We start from the raw sequence: 20,992 nt of genomic DNA on the forward strand, positions 1-20,992 counted from the left end.
ACCCTATGCCTCTATGACCGCGACCTACTTCGTGTCGTGCCTAGGCCGTCCGCACCGCTTGGGCCATGCCCACTCGTCTGGGCCGGTCTCGTGCAGCCGACTAGGACACTGTCTGTGTCTGGGCTAATGGGGACAGGGATCCTGATCTTCCATCAAGTAGAGGTAACTATCGTTGTGGCAGAGAATGACACACCGATCCGGCTTCAGATTGAACGATCGAACACTGCAATCTTAGCACCACAGCTCCTCTGGTTATCAACGAAGTGAAAGGTCCTAATAGCTAGAGGGAGGGTGAATAGCCTAATAAAAATGTCTACAACAGCACTTAACAAAATGGTTAGACAATTATAAGGCGAACCAAGTGTTGCGCTAGCTTACTCAAAATGCAAGTCATCTACCACAATTCTAGTTTAGATAGTATCTATTCACACAATAGCTATGACACTACCCTATATTAGTATGCTCTCAAAGGCTAACTAAAGAGCCACACTAATCAAGCAAGCAGCTCTCACAACTAGCTACACTAAAGAACTTGACAACTAGTTTGCGGTAATGTAAAGAGAGTGATCAAGAAGGTTATACCGCTGTGTAGATGAAGTAACCAATCAATCACAAGGATGAATAACAATGAAGACCAATCACCTCAGAATCAATGATGAACACAATGATTTTTATCGAGATTCACTTGCTTGCCGGCAAGCTAGTCCTCGTTGTGGTGATTCACTCACTTGGAGGTTCACACGCCAAACCCTCAATAGGGTGCCGCACAACCAACACAAGATGAGGATCATACAAGCCACGAGCAATTCACTAGAGTATCTTCTGGCTCTCCATCGGGAAAGGTCAAGAACCCCTCACAATCACCATGATCGGAGCTGGAGACAATCACCACCCTCCACTCGACGATCCTCGCTACTCCAAGCCGTCTAGATGACGACAACCACCAAGAGTAACAAGTGAAATCCACAGCGAAACATGAACACCAAGTGTCTCTAGATGCAATCACTCAAGCAATGCACTTGGATTCACTCCCAATCTCACAAAGATGATAAATCAATGATGGAGATGAGTGGGAGGGCTTTGGCTAAGCTCACAAGGTTGCTATGTCAATGAAAATTGCCAAAGGGTGTGAGCCTCAACTGGCCATGGGGCTTAAATAGAAGCCCCTATGAAATAGAGCCGTTGTACCCCTTCACTAGACACAACGTGGGTTGACCGGATGCTCCGGTCCGATCGACCGGACGCTGGTCCTCAGCGTCCGATCACGTGATACATGCCATGTGTCCCCTGCTTCAAATACTGTTCGTCAGTTTTCAACGGTCATCAGTTGACCGGACGCAGCGCACAAAGTGACCGAACGCTGAACCTCCAGCGTCCGGTCATTTCCAGTAAGCTTCTAGAAATGGATTTCTTCGACCGGACGTGTCCGGTCATGCTTGACTAGACCCTACAGGCGTCCAGTCACACAGAGACATGTCTCTACGCTGCTCGACAATAGGACCAGACCCTAGACCTCAGCATCCGGTCAGTCCAAGACCCAGCGTCTGGTCATTTGATCGACGCCAACGTCTTCGCTGTTACAACTGATCGGACATGCCGGTTCCTCTAGGACCAGAGTCCGGTCACCTTGTGACCAGTGAGACTAACTCCTTTTCACCTCTAACTTCTTCACCCTTGCTCAAATGTGCCAACCACCAAGTGTATCACTGTCGATACGGGACCCACGGGATACCCCATAAGGAAGGGAGAAGATCTAGTCTAACTAGGACTTCTTTCCCTATAATCTTAGTAGTAGTATTATTCTGTAATCCTACTAGGAACCTCATTGTAAACCGACTAGGACTCTAGCCTCCTGACTATATAAAGGAGGGCGGAGTTCCTGGACGGAGATAACAGAACGCAACACTTTACAATCAATCCAACATAAAGGCTAACACCGACTGGACGTAGGGCTATTACTCGATCACGGTCGAGGGCCCGAACCAGGATAAATCGACTGTCTCTTGCGTTTACCATCGAGTTTTGCATACGCTGAAGCTCGAACAAACTACCCTGGGTACCCCCGGTGGCAGGCTATCGGTGATGAAACATCGACAGCTGGCGCGCCAGGTAGGGGCTTTCGGTGAATTTGCATCCGAGAGCTCGACAACATGATCTTCTCGACGGGATCAACCTTCATCTTCGGTTCATGGATCTACGAGGTAGGCGACGATGGCAAGCTCTAAAGCTGTCTCCTCGAACATTCGGATCACCATGAAGACCTTTCTATTTCGGCGACTACGACAGATCAACTCGCCGGAAGATTCGCACAGCTCGTGATGTCTGATCCAACTCAGATTTTGTGGCTTTGCGCATCCGACTCAAACTCAGGCTCCGCATCCGAGATGGAGTCTTACCCGAGTTCTTTCGAGAAACCAAGTTCTTTTCCGACAGGGTTCTAGAATGCGGCCTCGGTCTATCAAGAATTCAACTCGGAATACACTCAGAGTCCTTTCAAGAAGTCAGGTCCTTTTTCGTTCGGACTCCACAACATGGCAAAATCTTATCAGGCACGGCCCGAAGGATCCCTCGATCCGGTGCTTAGAATGCCACTGAAAGTAGCTTAGGAAGGTCTTGTATTAACTATAACATCTCAAGACTGCATCGTCCACTAGCCAGGTTATGTTCCTAAGGATAGCGGTACCCGACTAGTCTGCACGATGACAACAACAATTCTACCCTACCAAGAAGGAGACTTGATCTACGACCTTGAAGCCTGTACTAAAGTTATCAACGACTTCGATAGTATGGAAACCAACGCCGATAACAGAACAATTCACGCACGAGAAGTATTCATGGTTCACCGTCCTCGATCACCATTGGTCCCCTAGAAGCACCCGACATCAAGTCATCGGATGAATCTGAGTCCAACATATCACCCTTTATCCAGGGGCATGATGGTGAGACCGAGAATCAGAAGCAAGCCAGAGAAAGAAGAAACAAATTGAAACAAGGACGCCAACGTCGTGCTAGGCAGCGCAAGGAAGCTTGGGTTAAATATGAGTTAGATCTGGCCAAGTACAATAGAAGAAAATCAGAACAAGAAGTCGAAGAAAGACGCGTGGCGAATACACCCTCTAATAGGATCCGAGAAGCACTAGAAGAACTCGGAGCGACATCTCTTCCCAGTGAAAAACAGGAACAGCTCCAGGGCCTTCTCCGGTCAACAGCCCTAAGGGTACACGACAGAGAGACCCGCTCAAGACTACCTGTCAGGTCAACGTAGATAGGAAGATCAAAATCAAAGGAAGTCTACTTTCGAGAGACTTAGACCAAGTGAAAGTCACAACAGAGAAAGTAGAAGGGACCATAGTCAAAACTACCAAGTCGAACAACCAAGAAAGACCAGAAGTAAAGTACCTATTCAGACAGCCCCGCAGAACTACTCTCACCAAGACAACAGTTGGCTAGGAGGTGCTGAATCAGAATACACAGAAGCCAGAACGCACGATAGATTCCCCTGTTTTGCAAATAGACTTGCTTCAATATGACTACCTCATAAGTTCAAGCCATCCAACCACTCTAAATATGATGGTAAGACCGAACCAAGGTAGTGGCTTAGGATTTACTCGCAGTCGATTGAACTAGCCAGAGGAGACGACAATATCAAGGCCTTATTTTTTCCCATGGCCTTAGAAACCATGCCCCTCCAATGGTTCGATAAATTAAATTCAGGGTCAATCAAAAATTGGGAGGACTTGCAAAGAGTTTTCTATGAAAGTTTCGCAGGTATCATTACACACCCCATCACCCACGCAGAATTAAAAGGACTCAAGTAGAAAGAAGGCGAAAGTCTCAGAAATTACTATCGACGATTTGGCAAACTACATGCTCAAGTATATGACATCACCGAACAAGAAGTAATCGAAGCTTTCTCTCACGGAATTATGGCTAGGTGGCAATTTCAAGACTCCTGCAAAGAAAACCCGAGAAACAATGAAGAATTCAGACGCACAGTAAAAAAGATGATTACTATAGAGGAGAAGACACGAGAAAGGTTCCCGGATAGAAACAATCAAGACAACCCGGACAAGCGAAATCATCGAAACATCAGACATCAGGAAAGAAAACATGGGCCAGACAACACTGTAGCGGTGGCTAACAAATCAAGGAAGTTTTCCAAACCCAGAAGGTATGACAAAATTGAAAACATGCATTGCATCTAGCACCCTAAAGGAAATCACATCATCGGAAATTGCTACACCTTCAACGATCGATACACAAGAAAAGATAATAAGCTAAACACTAAAGAAGACAATCAAAAAAAATATGAAGACAACCACGAAGACAAGGGATTCCAAAAATCCAGGGGGATAGTAGTAGTGATCTTTGCAGGGGCCCCAGATTCCAGAAGCAAACATCAAGAAAAGCTAGCTCTATGAACCATCATGGCAGCAGAACCGGCTACTCCAAGATATCTCAATTGGTCACAGTATCCAATCCAGTTTTCAAGAGAAGACCAATGGACTAGCGTAGAAAACGTAGACCATTACCCACTGGTTCTAGATTCAACTATCGTCGGTATGACTGTCACAAAAGTACTAATCGATGGGGGGAGCCGGACTCAACATAATTTTTTTAGAAACGCTAAGGAAGATGGGACTACAACTTGCCGGGATGATTACACCAACGAGCACCCTTTTTATGGGATAGTACCCAGCAAGGCAGCCATGCCACTTGGACAAATTACTCTACCGGTTACTTTTGGAACTCCCTCAAACTACCGAACAGAGTTCATCAAGTTTGAAGTTGCAGACTTCGATTCATCATATCACGCAATCCTCGGGCGCCCAGCACTAGCAAAATTCATGGCGATACCGCATTACCCGTACCTATTGCTTAAGATGCCAGGGCCTAATGGTGTCCTTTCTCTTCGAAGTGATTTGAAGCACGCTTTTGACTGCGATGTTCAGATAATTCAAATTGCAGCCAAAGCACAAACCACCAATGATAGAAAAGAAATAGCCACTATTGCCATAAAAATAAGCCCAGAAGAACTAGAGATACCGGCTAAAAAACCCAGCATCCTCGCACCACCAAAAGAAGCCGACGTCAAGCAAATCGACCTAGGCACCGGTGATCCCTCCAAGACGGCAACCATCGGCGCCCACCTCTCGGTAAAATAGGAACTCGCGCTCACCAACTTTCTTTGGGACAACAAAGATATCTTCGCTTGGAAGCCTGCCGACATACCAGGTATCCCAAGAGAGTTGGCTGAGCACAGAATCGATATCAATGAAGGCTCCAAGCCTATGAAGCAACGACTACGATGATTCTCACCCGATAAGAAGGCAGCAATTTAAAAAGAAATCACAAAGCTAATGGTAGCCGGATTCATCAGAGAAATCCTTCATCTAGATTGGCTAACGAACCCAGTTCTAGTAAAAAAAAGAATACAGACGAGTGGCGCATGTGCGTCGACTACACAGATCTCAACAAACACTGCCCGAAAGATCCATTCGGGCTAGCACACATTGATCAGATAGTTGATTCAACAGCAGGATCTGCCCTATTATCCTTTCTCGATTGTTATTCAGGATATCACCAACTCAAGAATGTTGGTGCCACATACCAAAGAGCTATCCAAATGTGCCTTGGTGATCAGATCGACGAAAACATAGAGGCATATGTGGATGACGTAGTAGTAAAAACAAAGAACCCGGACACACTAATTGAAAACTTAAAGCAAACCTTCGAAAACCTAAAAAGGTGGAGGTGGAAATTGAACCCAAACAAGTGTGTATTCGGAGTTCCTTCAGGACAACTACTCGGATTCTTGGTCAGTCATCGTGGAATCGAAGCCAGAAACCCCACCTACACTTCTAACCCTAGCCGGTCTAGAGAGGGGGCGCTTCTACCGCGCCGTTCGACACCGCCGCCGGGACACTGTACCGACGGCATGGCTTCCTCCTCTTTCTCCTAGCCCGACGGTTTGCATCTCCAAACCTCTCTTCCTCTATCTCCAAATCTCGCACTAGTTTATGTTTTAGAACTTGCTATTTATTCTAAATATCAATATGTATGCTAAATCTATGGCCAGTGGATCCTATAATTTCTACCGGGAGCAAGCAGGCAATCGCAGCGTCTTTCTCCCGGGGCCCAACGCCCATGCCACGACGACTCTAGGACTGGGGAGCCGCCGCGATTGGCTACTCATTTGCTCAACGCGCCTCGCTCATCCACAAAACACAGGGAAAGTTTGAACATGCCCTGGCAGACACTGTACCTCGCTAGCCAGGCAACGATCTCAGCACCATGCGATCGAAATCGGACGAGATAACCTTGTTTGGGACAGGGACACCAACAAAGCTGAGCAAATTCTGCAACTGGCGAGCTGACAGAAGGTGATGAGCACTGCTGATTGCATTAGAGACTGTTTGATATAGTCCTGATTCTCGGTGGGAAGTGAGCCGACGACGATCACAACAACATAGTTTTTCAGTCCCAAGCAAATTAAGGTAAGCTAGAGTTAAAACCCACCCAGAGTCCCAAGTCACGGTTCAGGCACTTCAATAACTGTTTTCCAAGTACTCATATTCAAACATAAATCTCTAAGTATATCTTAAACTTTCAAATATCTTTTTATTGCCACCTCATGTCAATTTTGATCTTCCTCTGCCTCTCTTCATATTATTAGCTTGGTTTAGGACTTCATGCACCGGTGCCTCTAAAAGTCTCCTTTGGACTCGGTGGGAAGTGAGAAGTGATTATTTATTTTGCGAGCAAGATAAATGATTATTTATGAATCTATAGGATAAATTCTAAGTAAAAAGTAATTCTGAGCGTCAGCACCTAGCCTCCCAGTTCATTGTCAGAAAATCACTTCACAAAATGATTACAGAATCACTTCATTTAAGAAAATCACTTCTCTGTGAAAAGAACAGTTTGACAGAGCTTCGATTCAGCTCAAAAGCTCTGCCAAGCAGGCCCTAAATCATGAAGCCCCGCCCGAAATTTCGCCATCTACAATGTTGGATGGCAATTCGCAATATCACAGCAGAATCGCAAAAGCTCACGCACACTTATACACAGTTCCCATGGAGAATTCCAGAGCAATTACTACATCAACTGGTGAGCAGACAGAAGATGACGAGCGCAACAAGGTGCATGAAGCAAACTCTTTTCACACGTCTAACCTCACGTTCATTTTACAGCATACAAGCAGTTTATGCTCCTTGCTGTTGTTCCAAGTTTAATGTCCAAGAACAAACAAGTAACCAACACACAACATATGCTAATATTCCTCAAACACAAAACATTAACTAGTGTACAACATCATGTTAACGAGGTACTTGTATATGCACCCAGAGCACTGCCCTGCGGCTCACTTCAACTGATCTTATTAATGGCAGTACAAAAGCATACTAGCAGTAGCATGAGTAGGCAAGGTGGTTCTTATTGGAGATGTAGGTGGAGATGAAGTCTGAAGCATGGGTTAAGGTGCTGGACTGAGAAGGCACAATGATCTGGGTACGGCCAGAGGCGATCCTCTTACCTGTGACATGCCCATAGAACAGGCCAGCGACAGCAGGGATGAACATGTCGCTCTGTGAGCAGATCTCAAGGTCCAGAGCCCTTGCTAGGTCTGCATTGCTGGATTTCAGGAATTCACCTTTGTTCTCAGCTGGCATAATGTCATCCTGCAGAAACACAAAAGTGTACCACTTAATTTACCTAAAAAGCATGACTGTGTACATGAAGTCCAAAAAAAGGCGATGCACAAACTGGGTGTATCCCCTGAGCTCTATGTTTGTTTTCCTATGCAATATAAGACTAGCTTTTTATATCAGTTCGCATAAGACATAATACTATTGACAGCTTTTATACCATGGCAAGGCAACATGAGATTATCTTTCAATGTTTAGCATTTAGGAAGAAATGCTTGGACAAAACAGAATATAATTGACACCCATTAGATGCGTAGTAAGTTCCTTGCCTTGGTATAAGTGTTTGGAAATTCTTCCTTCAGATCATTCAGGCCTTTGTGCCACCACGTCTCTGTCAAGTAGATGGTTGTATTAGCAGAGAAGCCAACATTCCGGAGGAAAGCCAGAACCTCTTCAGGGTTATAGCAGCCTTTTCTTCGAGCGCCTCTGGTTGTCTTGCAACTCTTCTTTTCCAGCAAGTCGGTCCGCAAATCAATTGCCAAGACCTTCCCATCTGATTTCTTGCTTAATTCTTGAAGCCTATCTAACATTTTTCTGACCACTTCAGAATATTCATGCTTCAGTTCGAGGCCACTGAACATAGCAAGGCAAGCAGTTGCATCCAAGTCCTTGTTATTGGTCTCCTTTGGCCTTAAACTTACTGAAGAGAAAATGACCGCTAGTCTTAAGTGCTTGTTTTTTTGGAAGATGGGCTGGATGGTGTCCGTGATGAAGCTTTCAGTCACACGGTTTGGTACTCTGATAACTGCTGGCTTCTTAGCACTCACTTCATCAGGTATTTCATCTATTACTTCAACAACACCATCCAGGCTCCTCACGAATTTATCCACATTGTACATGTCTTGGAATTTTCTGTAAACAAAACTTATGTCATTAGTTGAGATGAACAAGAATTGTGACAGTTGTGAAAACAATTTTGAATTCCTAGAAGTTAAAGGTTCATACTCTATGGACAAGAATTTGCATCATTTATGTATTCACATCAGGGTTCATCTTAAGGAAATTGAAAATTGTCTTCTTGTCAAAGAAGCATACCGCTTATTTCCTAATTCATTTCCTCTGATGTCTGGGAGTACAAGTGTTGCACCTAGATACCTTGCAACAACCACAGCATCTGTGATCTGCAGATAAAATTGGGAAATGGTGTTCCAAGGATTCAGTCAAATAGAATATCCAGATGTGTAGCTTGTTTTTTGCTTACACAATCAATTATGCCAAAAAGTTCAGAGTTACAGGCTCACCTGTGAGATGTGATATTCAGGGCCCAAAGTCAAGGAGAATGTAACAAAACCATTAGATGGCTGATTTTCTGCAGTAATCAGTAGCATCAGTAACCGCATTGTTCATGTAAAAGTTCAGATCTGAAGAACTTGTAAAGTTTAAAAATGTGGAATTACTTACTTGGACTTGGTTTAGTCCAGCAAGGTTTAACTTCCTCGATAACATCCATCAGGTCCTCCACTCCAGCCGTATCGACGCTGTTCATTTCAGCATTGTTGTCAAGCTTCACTGTGTTCGACTCTGAACCTGTTGCCTCCAAGCCCAGCTCCTGCAAACATGGATTTTGGTTATGGCAAGCCTGAATAAAAAAAGGGTGTACCTAGTGCAGAGAGCTCCCGCTCTAGCGGGGTCTGGGGAAGGATGTTAGTGGCAAGCCTTACCCTCGCCTGTGCAATGCGAGGAGACCGTGACTCGAACCCGGGACCTTCCGGTCACAGGCGGTAAGACTCTACCGCTTATACCAGGCCCGCCCTTCTATGGCATGCCTGAATCAGTTGAAAAAATAAAACTTTGCAATAATCTAGATCCTTTCCAAGACTGCTTAATAATTCAGTGGTTTAACATACAAGATGCAGACGGTTCGTTCAGGATACCAGTTTGTTTGTTCTTCTGATGGAGAGACTGGGAGCTACCTCAAATTTTAAGATGTGCTTGATGATAGTGACTGTTTGCAATAAAGAAATTTAATAGTGACTGTCCCTTTTGCTTTATGATATCCCCTGGTTGATGTTTTCTTCTCAAGGATGCGGGCCACCACCAGGCCTTTTTCTGGGGAAGCTCATAATAATGTATAGTTTACAGATACCGAGCTTCTGATTGCTTTGACCACCTACCTAATATAGCCTTGGGGCAACGTGCTTATGGGCTGGAATTGAATAATATAAACCCTAGCTAAGCCCCGAAACCAAAAGTCAAGGCCACACACCAGTGAAAGATCAGCCTTCAGCATTGGATCCCGAAATCGCTTGAGATCTGGCAACTGGCAAGAACTGGACTGAAATGGAAACACTAATCACACACTACACTCTGCGCAGACCAGGCAGGGCAAACACAGACCAACAACGGAATCAATCCCCCCATCTGAACCCCGTCGCTCAAACAACACGGATTCGTCAAAACGAGTGACTGATCCTCAGAGCACACAGATTTGCTACACGCCACCAAAAATCAAGAACCAACGAGCGGCCACCAGCCCACCACCATTCCCAGGAAAGGAAAGCGAGAGAGGGGAAGGGAGGAAATAAACCTCGGTGACGGGGGAGAAGTGGTCGTGCTTGATCATGTTGCCGAGCATGACGAACATGGAGAGGGTGAGGAAGCCCGCCACCACCTGCCGCGGGTCGACCGCCATTGATTCGGCCCTGCCCCAAACCGACTGACGACGCGAGAAGGAGACTGGAGAGAGTGGGGGGCGGAAACAGGGGGACGGGGGGACTGCACTGGGGGAGATGACAAATGAAGCGGAGTGACCACCGACAGATGAAACAGGAGGGCGCGACTGTGACAGTGCGAGGCAAGCACGCTCCGCACGCGGGGGTGCCGGTTCGCCGCACCACTGCCTCTTGTACTCGCGGCCGCGAGCTGGCTTTGGGTTCCTCGGTTGGTTGGTGGCGCCCCCGGGTATCCCGGCGTCCCGACAGACGTGGCAGCGGCGGGGTGGCCGGGTGAGGGAGCTTGTTTAAAGGGTTATGTAAGTCGTGCCATTATAATTTTCGATGTTAGAACAAACATAATTATTATTCGTCTATTTTAAAATAAGTCATTATAATTCTTTGTTTTTTATAAAAATGCCACTGAATATATTTGGACACAGCCTAGGCTCAGCTGCAGGCGTATACGAAGACGTATACTTCATCACCCCTGTCACTGACACGTGGGCCCCACATGTCATCTTCTTCTTCCTCCTCTCTCTCTCTCCATCCCGATGCGGCCACGACCACGGCAAGCAGCAGCAGCAACACGCCGGCAGCCCACGAGCAACAGCAACACGCGGCCGAGCAGCAGCAGCAGCACGCCGAGCAGCAACGGAGACACCGCCAAGGAGCTCGGCCTCGCGTAGATGGTGGTCAACCTCGCCCCGGACAGCCATGGCGACGACGAACGTGTGCGCCTGGAGCTCTGCCCCGCCGTGGCCGTGCGGGAGCTCCGCCCGCCATGGCCGCGAGAAGGTGAGCACGGCCTCCATGAGCAGCCCTCGGAGCATGCCGACACTGGGCCCAGCGCGTGCACGGGCACGGGCACGCGCTGGTGTCGGTGAGGAAGACGAGCGCAGAGCCAAGCAGTTGGGCAGCCACATAGAGCCCCAGGCCCCTCTGCCATCACTGGCATGCGCGTGAACGCGTGCACGACGCCATGGACCCCAGCCTCCTCTGTTTCACCGGTCGCCTTCGTCGGTGCGCTGGACGGTGATGGATGACGGCCCCCTCCTGGGCCCGTGAGGTGCCCCCAGATCTAGCCAGCACGCGGCCAGCACAAGCGCGAAGTCGTGGGCGCAGCCCGACCGGCGAGCACGGGCAGTCGCGTGCGGGCGCGCGGCGAGCTGGCGAGGCTGCTGAGGAAAGAAAATGTGCTCGTCGGCGATGAGCAGCGTCGGGGACTGGTTCTTGGCGGCGAAGGCTACGACGAGTGCTCCAATCGACGTCGAGCAGCAGCAGCACGCGGGCGAGCCGCAGCACGTCGATCAGGCCGCGAGCTCCGCGCCGACCGCGTCCTCGACGCGCCGCCCGGGCGGTGAGCTCCGCACCGGGCTCGTCCTGCTGCTCGGTTGTGGCGCTCCCATCGCCGGCTGCTTGCCCGCGGCGCGAGGTCACGACAGCGGCTCGTCGGCTTGCTCGTAAGCCTGCAGCCATCGCCGCCAGCAGCGCTCGCCGTGGCGTCGGGATGGAGAGAGAGAGGAGAGGAAGAAGATGATGACATGCGGGGCCCGCGTGTCAGTGACGGAGGAGATGAAGTATACGTCTTCGTATACGCCTGCTAAGCCTGGGCGTTCTGGTTACCCGATTTTTTCGGGTCGGGTAATTCGGGTAATGCAAAATTCGGGTAATGAAAATTGCTACCCGATATTACCTCCGAAAAAACACTACCCGCAAATTCGGGTACCCGATAATTCGGGTTCGGGTTCGGGTATTACCCGATATACCCAAATTTACAGAAAACAACAAACTACACTAAATTTCAGTAGCGATCTATACATAATTTCAGCAGCTTTCAATAGCAATTTGTAGAGAATAATATATTACAGTCACTTATTCAAATAGAGAGAATTATATTCTAATAAAGTGATAAGTTAAATGGTTCAGCTAACAACACATGATAAATACAAAGACAAAAACAAATCTTTGGGTAGTTCGAGTAGTTTGGGTACCGGGGGATATTACCCGAATTACCCAAACTAATTTCGGGTAATCAAAATCGCTATCCGAATTTGGGATCGGGTACCTCGGGTTCGGGTTCGGGTAATTCGGGTACGGGTAATGGGTATCAGGTATTTTGCCCAGGCTTAACGCCTGCAGCTGGGTCCAGGATGTGTCCGTATGTATTTGGTGGTATTTTTATAGGAAACGAAGAATTGTAATGGCATGCTTCAAAATAGATAAATAGTAATGGTGTTTCTCTAAACATCAAAAATTATAATGACATGAATCAAATAACCCTTGTTTAAATCTAAGTTTGAAGTCTAGGGTGTCAGGTTGGGTGTCATACGACAATGTCTAGATAATAATAATAAAATAAATTATATAATTTCTCAGTAATTCACGAGACGAATTTATTAAGCCTAATTAATTCATCATTAGCACATGTGTGTACTGTAGCACCATATATTATCGAATCATGGACTAATTAGACTTAAAAATTCGTCTCGCAAATTAATCACAATCTATGTAATTAATTATTTTTTAGTCTATATTTAATATTCAATGTATGTAGTCAAACATGCTGATGTGATACGGACTAAAGTTTAGAAAGAGGTGTTTGAATGAGTATTAAATATAGACTAAAAAATAACTAATTATCCAACCTTGTATGTTTCCCTCTTCTAAACTTTAGTCTCTATCATATGAGATGTTTGACACATGCATAGAGTATTAAATATAAACTTAAATAATAATTAATTACACAAATTGTGATTAATTTGCGACACGGACGGCCAGCGGCAGTCAGCCAGACACGTCACACGGCTGTGGCATATACTGCTCCATCAGTACACAAAAATATCTAATTACGAAGTTTATGTAAGTCTAATTAGCTTAACTTTGATTAAATTTATAGTAAATACTATTAATATTTATATCTCTGAAAAGATTTACTACGAAAAATACATTTTATAATTAATTTAATGGTATATTATTTTATATCATAAATTCTAGTGTTTTTATATACCTTTAATCCAACTTCAAATCGTTTAACTTATTAAAAAATAAAAAATGTATTCTTTTGTGAACGGGAAAGTAGTATATGATACATGTGGCCATCGACGTGTTTATTGTGTTCACTTAACGGAAGTTTACTGTTTTTTTCACCTTTCAAACAGAATTTTACACGTTGTTTGCGCTCTTCAGAAAACACAAGAGATCCGAGCATCATTGGGTTAAGATTTAGATATGAAACAACTGATTCCACAATTCAAAATGTAGTAAGTGCCATTGATTGTCAAGTTGCACGACGGAGTAGCCCTCCATCCTAAAATAAATACATATCTTGCTTATTGAGGAGTCAAATTTTTGAAAGTTTTGATCAAATTTATATAAAAAATATATTAATATTTGTGATGTATAATGAGTGTCATTAGATTGACCATTAGTATACTTTCATAATAAACTTTATTTGAAGATATAAATATAATATTATTTTCTATATTCATCGATATATTTATTTGGCGACGAAGGGTAGTTGTGACCCTGGTTACGATGATGACTTTCGCAAGCAAGTCCTGAAGAGATTTTGACTTTCACAAGCAAGTCCCAAGAGATTTTGTTTTCCATGTGACATTACGTTTAGCAAGAAGACAAGGAAAAAAAAATGCAATGACGGCAAGCTTGGCTGTATTTACGTGTCACTACATTTTGACAATAGCGTTGAAGTCATTTTTTTGAACGCAAATAGTGTCGAAGACATACCTTATGACATCATCTGGTTGTCTTTTAGGACAGTCCCAGTACTAAAAACTAAATCTAGTTTCTATATCTCTTAAATCATGTAGACACTATACATAAAAAACAAATTTTTAATGGGTAGTTTCTGCAAAATAAATTTATATCCAATCACATATCTTATTTCTTCATTATATATCTACCACATCTCTTTATATTTTATTTTCTGTGTAGACGCAAGTTTCTTATCTAAGAAACAATTTCTTCATATCTTCTTTAATTACAATGTCACATCACAAAATAGTCATTTTGCTTAGTTAGCATCCTAATCAATGTGACTAATTTGGTGTTGTATATATTGATGTATTTTCTTTAAACTTGTTTAAAATTAAAGAAGTTTGACTTATAAGACAAAGATAAATAAGCACAAAAAAAAACACAATTGAAGCTAGTAGCATTTAATCCTGATCCCTATGTTTCTTTTGGAATCTCAGCTTTTACTCCCTCTACCTCAAATAAATCAACTTGCGGTCTTAAGATTTCTACGCCATGTGTTTGACATGACCAGTATGGAGATCCATAAATTCATAAATATTGTAATAAGTGGTCTTGGTGAATTGAATGAAAACACGATTAAGGGACAAAAAAAATTCATGATACTTAGTACATGTTTAGTATGTTGAAATGATATAAATGAGAATTGAGTCCAAGTTTGTATGTCGAAATGCATAAATGACAAGCATGTGTCAAATGTTACAAATGAGACATGGTTTGATGGAAATCTACTGGTCTCCTTTATGAAGCTTAGTCATGGAATTTAAGTTGTATGATAATGAATTGGCAAGCATATATATATGTAGATCGAAGTTGAGACATAAAGGATTGCATACGGAGGTTTCGCTCATAAAGCCTACTAGTTCAAATTAGAGGCAAAATTACATGTAAGTATCATGGGTATTTTCCAACCATGGTAACAAAGCTCATAACATGCATGCTCGGATACATCTAGATTGATTTATCTTGGCTTCTTGAAGCAAAATCTCTTAGCTTCCACAAGCTTGGTAACCGGAGATTAATCTAGACTCTTCGAAGGTACAAGTCATGAATGACTCGCACTTCTGTATTTTATTAAGCTAAACTTTACAGTGATTCATTTATTCGATCCCAGCTATTATAAATACATTCAATTATAAAGTGCATGGAACAAGCATTAAAATCACCTGATCTGTTTCGTGCTTCTCAAAGAGAAAGCTGTCAATTTCTTCAGGCTACATGATATAAAATGAAGTTCCGACAAAATGTTGGTCATATATTGCATATGACTTGTGTTTGTTGAACTAAATTGAACTGTCCTTCGGGCTCACAGACAAATTGAGGCATGAACTCCCAACTCCCAGGATACGGAGTTTGCAGGCTAAGTGCCTGTTTGGTAGAGATACCTGAAACGGATCTGTTTCTCATGAGAGTCGGTGGCAAACGATATTTCCAGCCTACGAATCCGAACCAGAACGATTTCTTTTTTTCTACATTAGCATTTGAAACGGCCAGGACCTGGTTTCGCACGACTCCCATTCTCAGCTCGCGTACTTCTTCCAAGAATTAAGTGCAACGAGTTAAAATGTGTTGTATTTAAGTTCTTCTTCAGTCACAAAAGGTTCTGAATTTTTGAAAACCCTATTTAGGTGGCTAGTATTGTTTTAGACCTATAATTATTTTATAAATATAGAGCACGTTCGCTTGAACTAATTTATCAACTCTCCAACGAAACAGCTCCGGCCCGCTCGGCTTTAATAACAGCCTAACAGCCCGTAAACTTTTGTGCACAAGAATGCGGCCGTTTTTTTTTCTTCCTTGGAGAGAAACTGCGCTCGAGCGAATCACTACCGAGGGCGACGCACTGGCAGAGGGCGTTCCCTCCGCGCCGCCGCCGGCTCCGGCCACCGCCCCCGCATCCGCGCCCGCCTCCTCCTCCCCTCACCTCCCTTCATCCTCCATGCCCACCTCGCCCCTGCCGCGTGCGGGTCTGCGGGAGCCGGCGCAGGCGAACCCGCTGCGCGGCGGCCGCCGCCGCCACCTGCGATGGCATCGCGGCGCCCCCAGGCGGGCTGCCTTCCCGTCCGCGCCGCCGTGGCCACCTCCGCCGCGCGCGGACGCCGGATGTGGCAACCACGCCGCGCGGCCGCCGCTGCCACCGCCCGCGATGCCATCGCTAGCTCGCTGATTTGAGCGCTGCCGCAATGGATTCGCTCGCCTGCCGTTCGAGGGATTCACCTCTCTGCTCTCGCCATCCCTAGCTCGCGGCCGCCGCTGCCACCACCAGCGAGCGAACGGGCGAGTCGAGCAAGAAGAGGACTCGCGAGGTCGCGCCCGATAGATGTCGTATTCTTTTTGGGGCCACAGGAGACGATTTTTATTTTCCGGTGGTTTTGGTCCAAACCACCTGTAAAATTAGTGTGTTAACTGGTCATCCAAACAACAAATTTCGATTTGGGTTGAAAAAATTTACAGGCCTGTAATTTACAGGTGGCTAAGGCCAAAAAAAAAACTGGGCTTCCAAACACGGCATAAAGCATGTTTTCATTTATATGAATAAAAATCAATACTTTGTGAATCAGAATCAGCTTACCAGTCAAACAATCTTATAAAATGATTATGATTCATCATAGAAACGTTTCATGAGAGAATATGAATCCAAAACATCAAGAAATGTTATGCACCGTAAAAAGAATACCTTAAATAAACATCACTAGCAATAGTAAAATACAACAAATATTAAAATATTAAGCAACAGGCATCTGAGGCACTGAGGCTACAATAACCAAAAATGCGTACCTCTGAATGTGCCTGAATATATGCAGAAAGAGGTTCACCGGTATGGGGAATTATTAGTACATCAACAAGCAACCCTGTGCAATCAATAAGTGTCCTCCTTTCCTTCAGAAGCTTCTGTGCTATTCTATTTGAACCTTTCCCCCATCTCAAGGCAAATGCAAGCCTCAGTATACGCTTATTGATAATGTCAAACCCATCTTTCTTACTACTGCCATTTACCTTGGAGGAACAGCCCCCCTACGGATCTGCTCCTCAAGGTAGTTCCAGAGCTCATCAAGTAGATTATTTGTTTTATCAGCAAGCAGTCTAGTTGTATACAAGAATATCTTCTGTAAAACAACAAGGAACAAAAATCTAAGTGTCATTTAGCATTTGTATGCAAGCAAGTAGTGTTGAATAACTTTAAATATATCACTTAATTTCCTCCTATCAAAGTAAATATGGTTTAGGGACATTCTCTGAGGCAAGGAAAATAAAGTTATTTACTGTTAACAGTTTTGTATATTTTATTGAAGACTCCTTGCCTTTTACTATAATAACACGCACTAACACATGAACTAAGACAGAAGATTCAGAAGGGGAAACTTTAATTTCTCTGACAAGTGGAGATAGAGGATGCTCAGTCCTTAGTATAACTAATCCAATATAACAGCTGTGTGGGATACTGGGATCTATGGCATGACCACAGTTACTTTTTATGTCATGCGGAACAAGAACTTCGTACAGGGAAGGGAAGTGAAACAAACCATTTCAGGTAGACACAGCAGATGGATAAGCTTGTAGATATAATCCAGATGACTCTCGCTGGGAGAAAGATTGTCCTCCAGATACTTATGCACGCAATTATTCTCAATTGCAACATGGAGCGGAAGTAGGTTCTCAATGACATCATTCCCAACTTAGCGTACATTGGCTGATGCGCCATGGCGCAAAAGCAGCTTCATGGAGTGGGAAGTATCCACATGGGTTTATCCAGTTGGGATTGGCGTGCATTCCATTGAGCTTAGGTGCCTTGCCCTCCAATACAGCTTTTGCACATCGCGGAGCATTATAACTGACCATGAGGGTTAAGATTTGTGCGGTGATGCTTAAATTCCATGACATGCCCCTGCCTGAAAAGTCCTCGAACAATCGGAGGAAGCACCTAAGGATGGGATCCAATTTGTCATAGTTGTCAAGGAGGGTATCCCTGACCCACTAGATGGATGCATAACAGTTGAAAAAGGTGAAAGGCATCAGTTATCCAATATTATATAACAAAGCACATCAAGGTAAAATCTATCAAGGTGCATATATGACAATAACAGTAATGATAAAACCATGTAACCCAACATGCAACAAGGGAAGAGAGAGAATATAAAGGGGTCTAAAGTCTATCATGGTTCAGGCATGTGATCAACATGTTCCTAGTCAAGGTTCATATATGAGTATATGACAACAATATACAGTAGACTTAAGTACCCTATAATATTACATGATTAAATGAAATGACTAATATAATGGAACGAATCATAAACCAAATTCTGTTAATGAAGGCAACAGAAACCTGGGGAGTAGGGTCTGGGATGATTATGTCATTTGCCAAGGACTTGGCGATAGAAACAGACCTTTCGATCATGCGCTGAAAGAGAATGCCAAGAGTCAGCGCTAAGAAAATAGAAAGGGGAGTGGAATATCACACAGATGGACAGTTATCATACCTCTTTGAGCTTTTTCCTATAGCATCCCTCATTAACTTCAAAATAAGGGACAGGCGGCCGCGGATACTCATTTCTTATTGGAATTGATCCATCTTTACCATTACCATTATCTTTGTTGCAGGAAGCTGCTGCCTCTTAACAGATAATGTAACGAGGTGCCTTAAGTTTCAATCCATCATTTCGTTTTTCTGAAACCTAATCTCAAATTAAGATTCAACCACTATTACTGCAAAGGCATGCCACAGTAAAACATTGATCCAGAAGACCATGAGATAAATTGAGTCCTTATATGCCTACAATCAGGGGGCAGACCCAACCGTAAAGTACATGTGTGCACACATGGACACCGATATTTTTTTTGCAAGAAAATCGAAGTTAGTAGGCAAGGCATATTACATGTATACACTTGTACTTAGAACAGACCCAAATACAGATACACAAATAGCTCGAGTTAGGGTTCGGGGTGCGCGGTTTCGCACACAGGAAGGGAAGAGAAGGGGTGCGCACACCTGGTGCGTGCTCGTCATCGGCAAAGGGACCGACGGGGCTAGCTAGACCTGGCCACCTGCTGTGCTTCTGCCTCCGTGGCGTGGCAGTGTTCTAGTAGTAGTAACAAAAAGGATTAAAAGCCATGCTAGAGCCGCCACGGTGCCCAGGTGCCACATCTGATCCTCCCCCAGATTGTGAACAGGCTCCGCTTCCCCAGCCTGATCATGGGCCTCCGCCTCCATCTGATCCTCCCAAGATTGTGAACAGCCTGCATCTCATTCACCTCCTTGCACGAGCACTTCCAATTTTTAAGGCTTCAGTAACAACTAACAAGGCCAATAAGAACACGCCGATGAAGAGGTAGGCAATACAGTACGGCGAGTCGACGATTGAGGATTAGACAGAACACAGAAGGAAAAAAACCAACCCGTGTATGAAAAAAATACGGTTTGATGTGGGTTGGTTTCTAAAGAGAAATTTCTAAAATTGACATTCAATCTCAAGATTTGAGATCGGGAAGCTGGGGATTTGTTATCAGGGACAACGATGGTGATGTAGTGATGACTGGTAGAGGACGGATCAATCATCTACTAAGTCCCTTCCAAGCTGAGGTGATCGCGTGTTTACAAGGAATTCAGACTGCACTGAACCTTGGCATTGGTAAGCTGATATTGGAAACTGACGCCCTGCTGATCAAACAAGCTCTGGCTTCAACTGAAGTTTGTGATCGACCAGAGGAAGGTCTGGTGAATGAACTCAAATTCTTAGTCTCTACAAATTTTATTCACTTCGAGTGTGTGTTCCAGGGTAGAGATTGTAATAGGGTGGCCCATGAGTTGGCTTCTTTGGGGTATGATTGTGTAGAAGGAAATGAGCTAATTTCTAGCTCTATTCCTGATCACATTGCTGTAATCGTAGCTGCGGATTTGTCAGCTGATAAGTAATGAAAATCCCGGTTCAAAAAAAAAATGACTCAGGTTTACCCCACGTGTCATTGTGATATGAGCGTCAAATCTCAAAAGACTCGCGAATTGTAACGTCAATTATCAAAATCTCTCGGTTTCTAAACCGTGAACAGGCCTAGTTATGCGGATATGATGCAGGCAGGATCATATACATTATACATATGTTGTATACGACTGCAACATGATAATGGGATGCGCAAGAACAACAGCCGTGTGATTGAATAGGTTGTTGTGATTGGATAGGTTTTTATCAAATACATTATAGCTAGAGTGAAATACACTAGCGGCCCTTTAACTTGTCGGCCTGTGTCAGTTCACTCCACGAACTTACAAACACGGAAAATAGACCCCTGAACTTGTCAAGTTGTTCACTGCGGGCCCATTTCCCATCCGGCGCGACCTCCAGGCGACGTGGCAACATCAGCGTGGCGGACGAAGCACGTGAGCCGCATGCTTCAATACCGAACGTAGATGACAATATGCATCTAGGCCCCTTCGCATCTGTCCATCTCCAAAATCTTGTCTTCTTCAAGTTCATCGTGCTGGGGGCGAGGTGACGGCGGCTTGAGACGAAGGCAAAAGTTGGCGACTTTGAAAGATTCTGCGGAAGAGTAACGACAAGATTGTAGGCCCCTCCGCATCTGCCCTCTCTCTCCAGACTGTCTTCCTCCTCTTGCTCCCGTCGTCGAGATCAGATCGGCACCATGGCTAGCGAATCAAGGGCGTCTATGGCAGATCTAGTCGATATACCGCTGATCTAGTGTAGGGAGTGCGGGCGGGCAAGGGTGGTGCGCCGGGTATCGAAGCAGGAATGGAGCTTTGGGCAGGCGTTCTACTGCTGTCCGTTCTACCAGGTTAGTGGTTCAATTAAGATGAAGTTCTAGTTCTTGCTAGATTCAAAGCTGATATTAAGGATTTTTGTAGCGAGA

General features: G+C 44.7%; 2 protein-coding genes and 1 pseudogene across 2 annotated transcripts; 1 reads left to right on the forward strand and 2 right to left on the reverse strand.

Annotated features, from left to right (window-relative positions):
* Positions 1-7,253: 7,253 nt before the first annotated feature.
* Positions 7,254-10,443, reverse strand: LOC136552060 (protein MANNAN SYNTHESIS-RELATED 1-like). The gene is made up of 6 exons (XM_066543607.1): positions 10,234-10,443; positions 9,108-9,255; positions 8,948-9,015; positions 8,742-8,827; positions 7,976-8,558; positions 7,254-7,679 (listed from the first exon to the last, which is right to left on the reverse strand). The coding sequence occupies exons 1-6, from the start codon at positions 10,336-10,338 to the stop codon at positions 7,404-7,406; spliced, it is 1,266 nt and encodes a 421-aa protein (XP_066399704.1). The 5' UTR covers positions 10,339-10,443; the 3' UTR covers positions 7,254-7,403.
* Positions 10,444-11,566: 1,123 nt separating this feature from the next.
* LOC136548793 (uncharacterized) lies at positions 11,567-16,298 on the forward strand. The gene is made up of 2 exons (XM_066540188.1): positions 11,567-11,820; positions 15,905-16,298. The coding sequence occupies exons 1-2, from the start codon at positions 11,567-11,569 to the stop codon at positions 16,296-16,298; spliced, it is 648 nt and encodes a 215-aa protein (XP_066396285.1).
* A 429-nt stretch (positions 16,299-16,727) lies between these two features.
* LOC136548794 (uncharacterized) lies at positions 16,728-18,732 on the reverse strand (annotated as a pseudogene).
* Between the last annotated feature and the right edge of the window lie 2,260 nt (positions 18,733-20,992).

This window comes from Miscanthus floridulus, chromosome 4 (genome assembly GCF_019320115.1).
Source record: "Miscanthus floridulus cultivar M001 chromosome 4, ASM1932011v1, whole genome shotgun sequence".
Lineage (NCBI taxonomy): Eukaryota > Viridiplantae > Streptophyta > Magnoliopsida > Poales > Poaceae > Miscanthus > Miscanthus floridulus.

Coding starts and splice junctions, on each gene's coding strand:
- LOC136552060 (XM_066543607.1), bottom strand. CDS start 10,338: ATGGCGGTCGACCCGCGGCAGGTGGTGGCGGGCTTCCTCACCCTCTCC. Junction 9,256..10,233: donor ACTTCTCCCCCGTCACCGAG/GTTTATTTCCTC, acceptor CCATGTTTGCAG/GAGCTGGGCTTGGAGGCAAC. Junction 8,559..8,741: donor AATGAATTAGGAAATAAGCG/GTATGCTTCTTT, acceptor TTTTGTTTACAG/AAAATTCCAAGACATGTACA.
- LOC136548793 (XM_066540188.1), top strand. CDS start 11,567: ATGAGCAGCGTCGGGGACTGGTTCTTGGCGGCGAAGGCTACGACGAGT. Junction 11,821..15,904: donor AGCGGCTCGTCGGCTTGCTC/GTAAGCCTGCAG, acceptor TTTGTGCACAAG/AATGCGGCCGTTTTTTTTTC.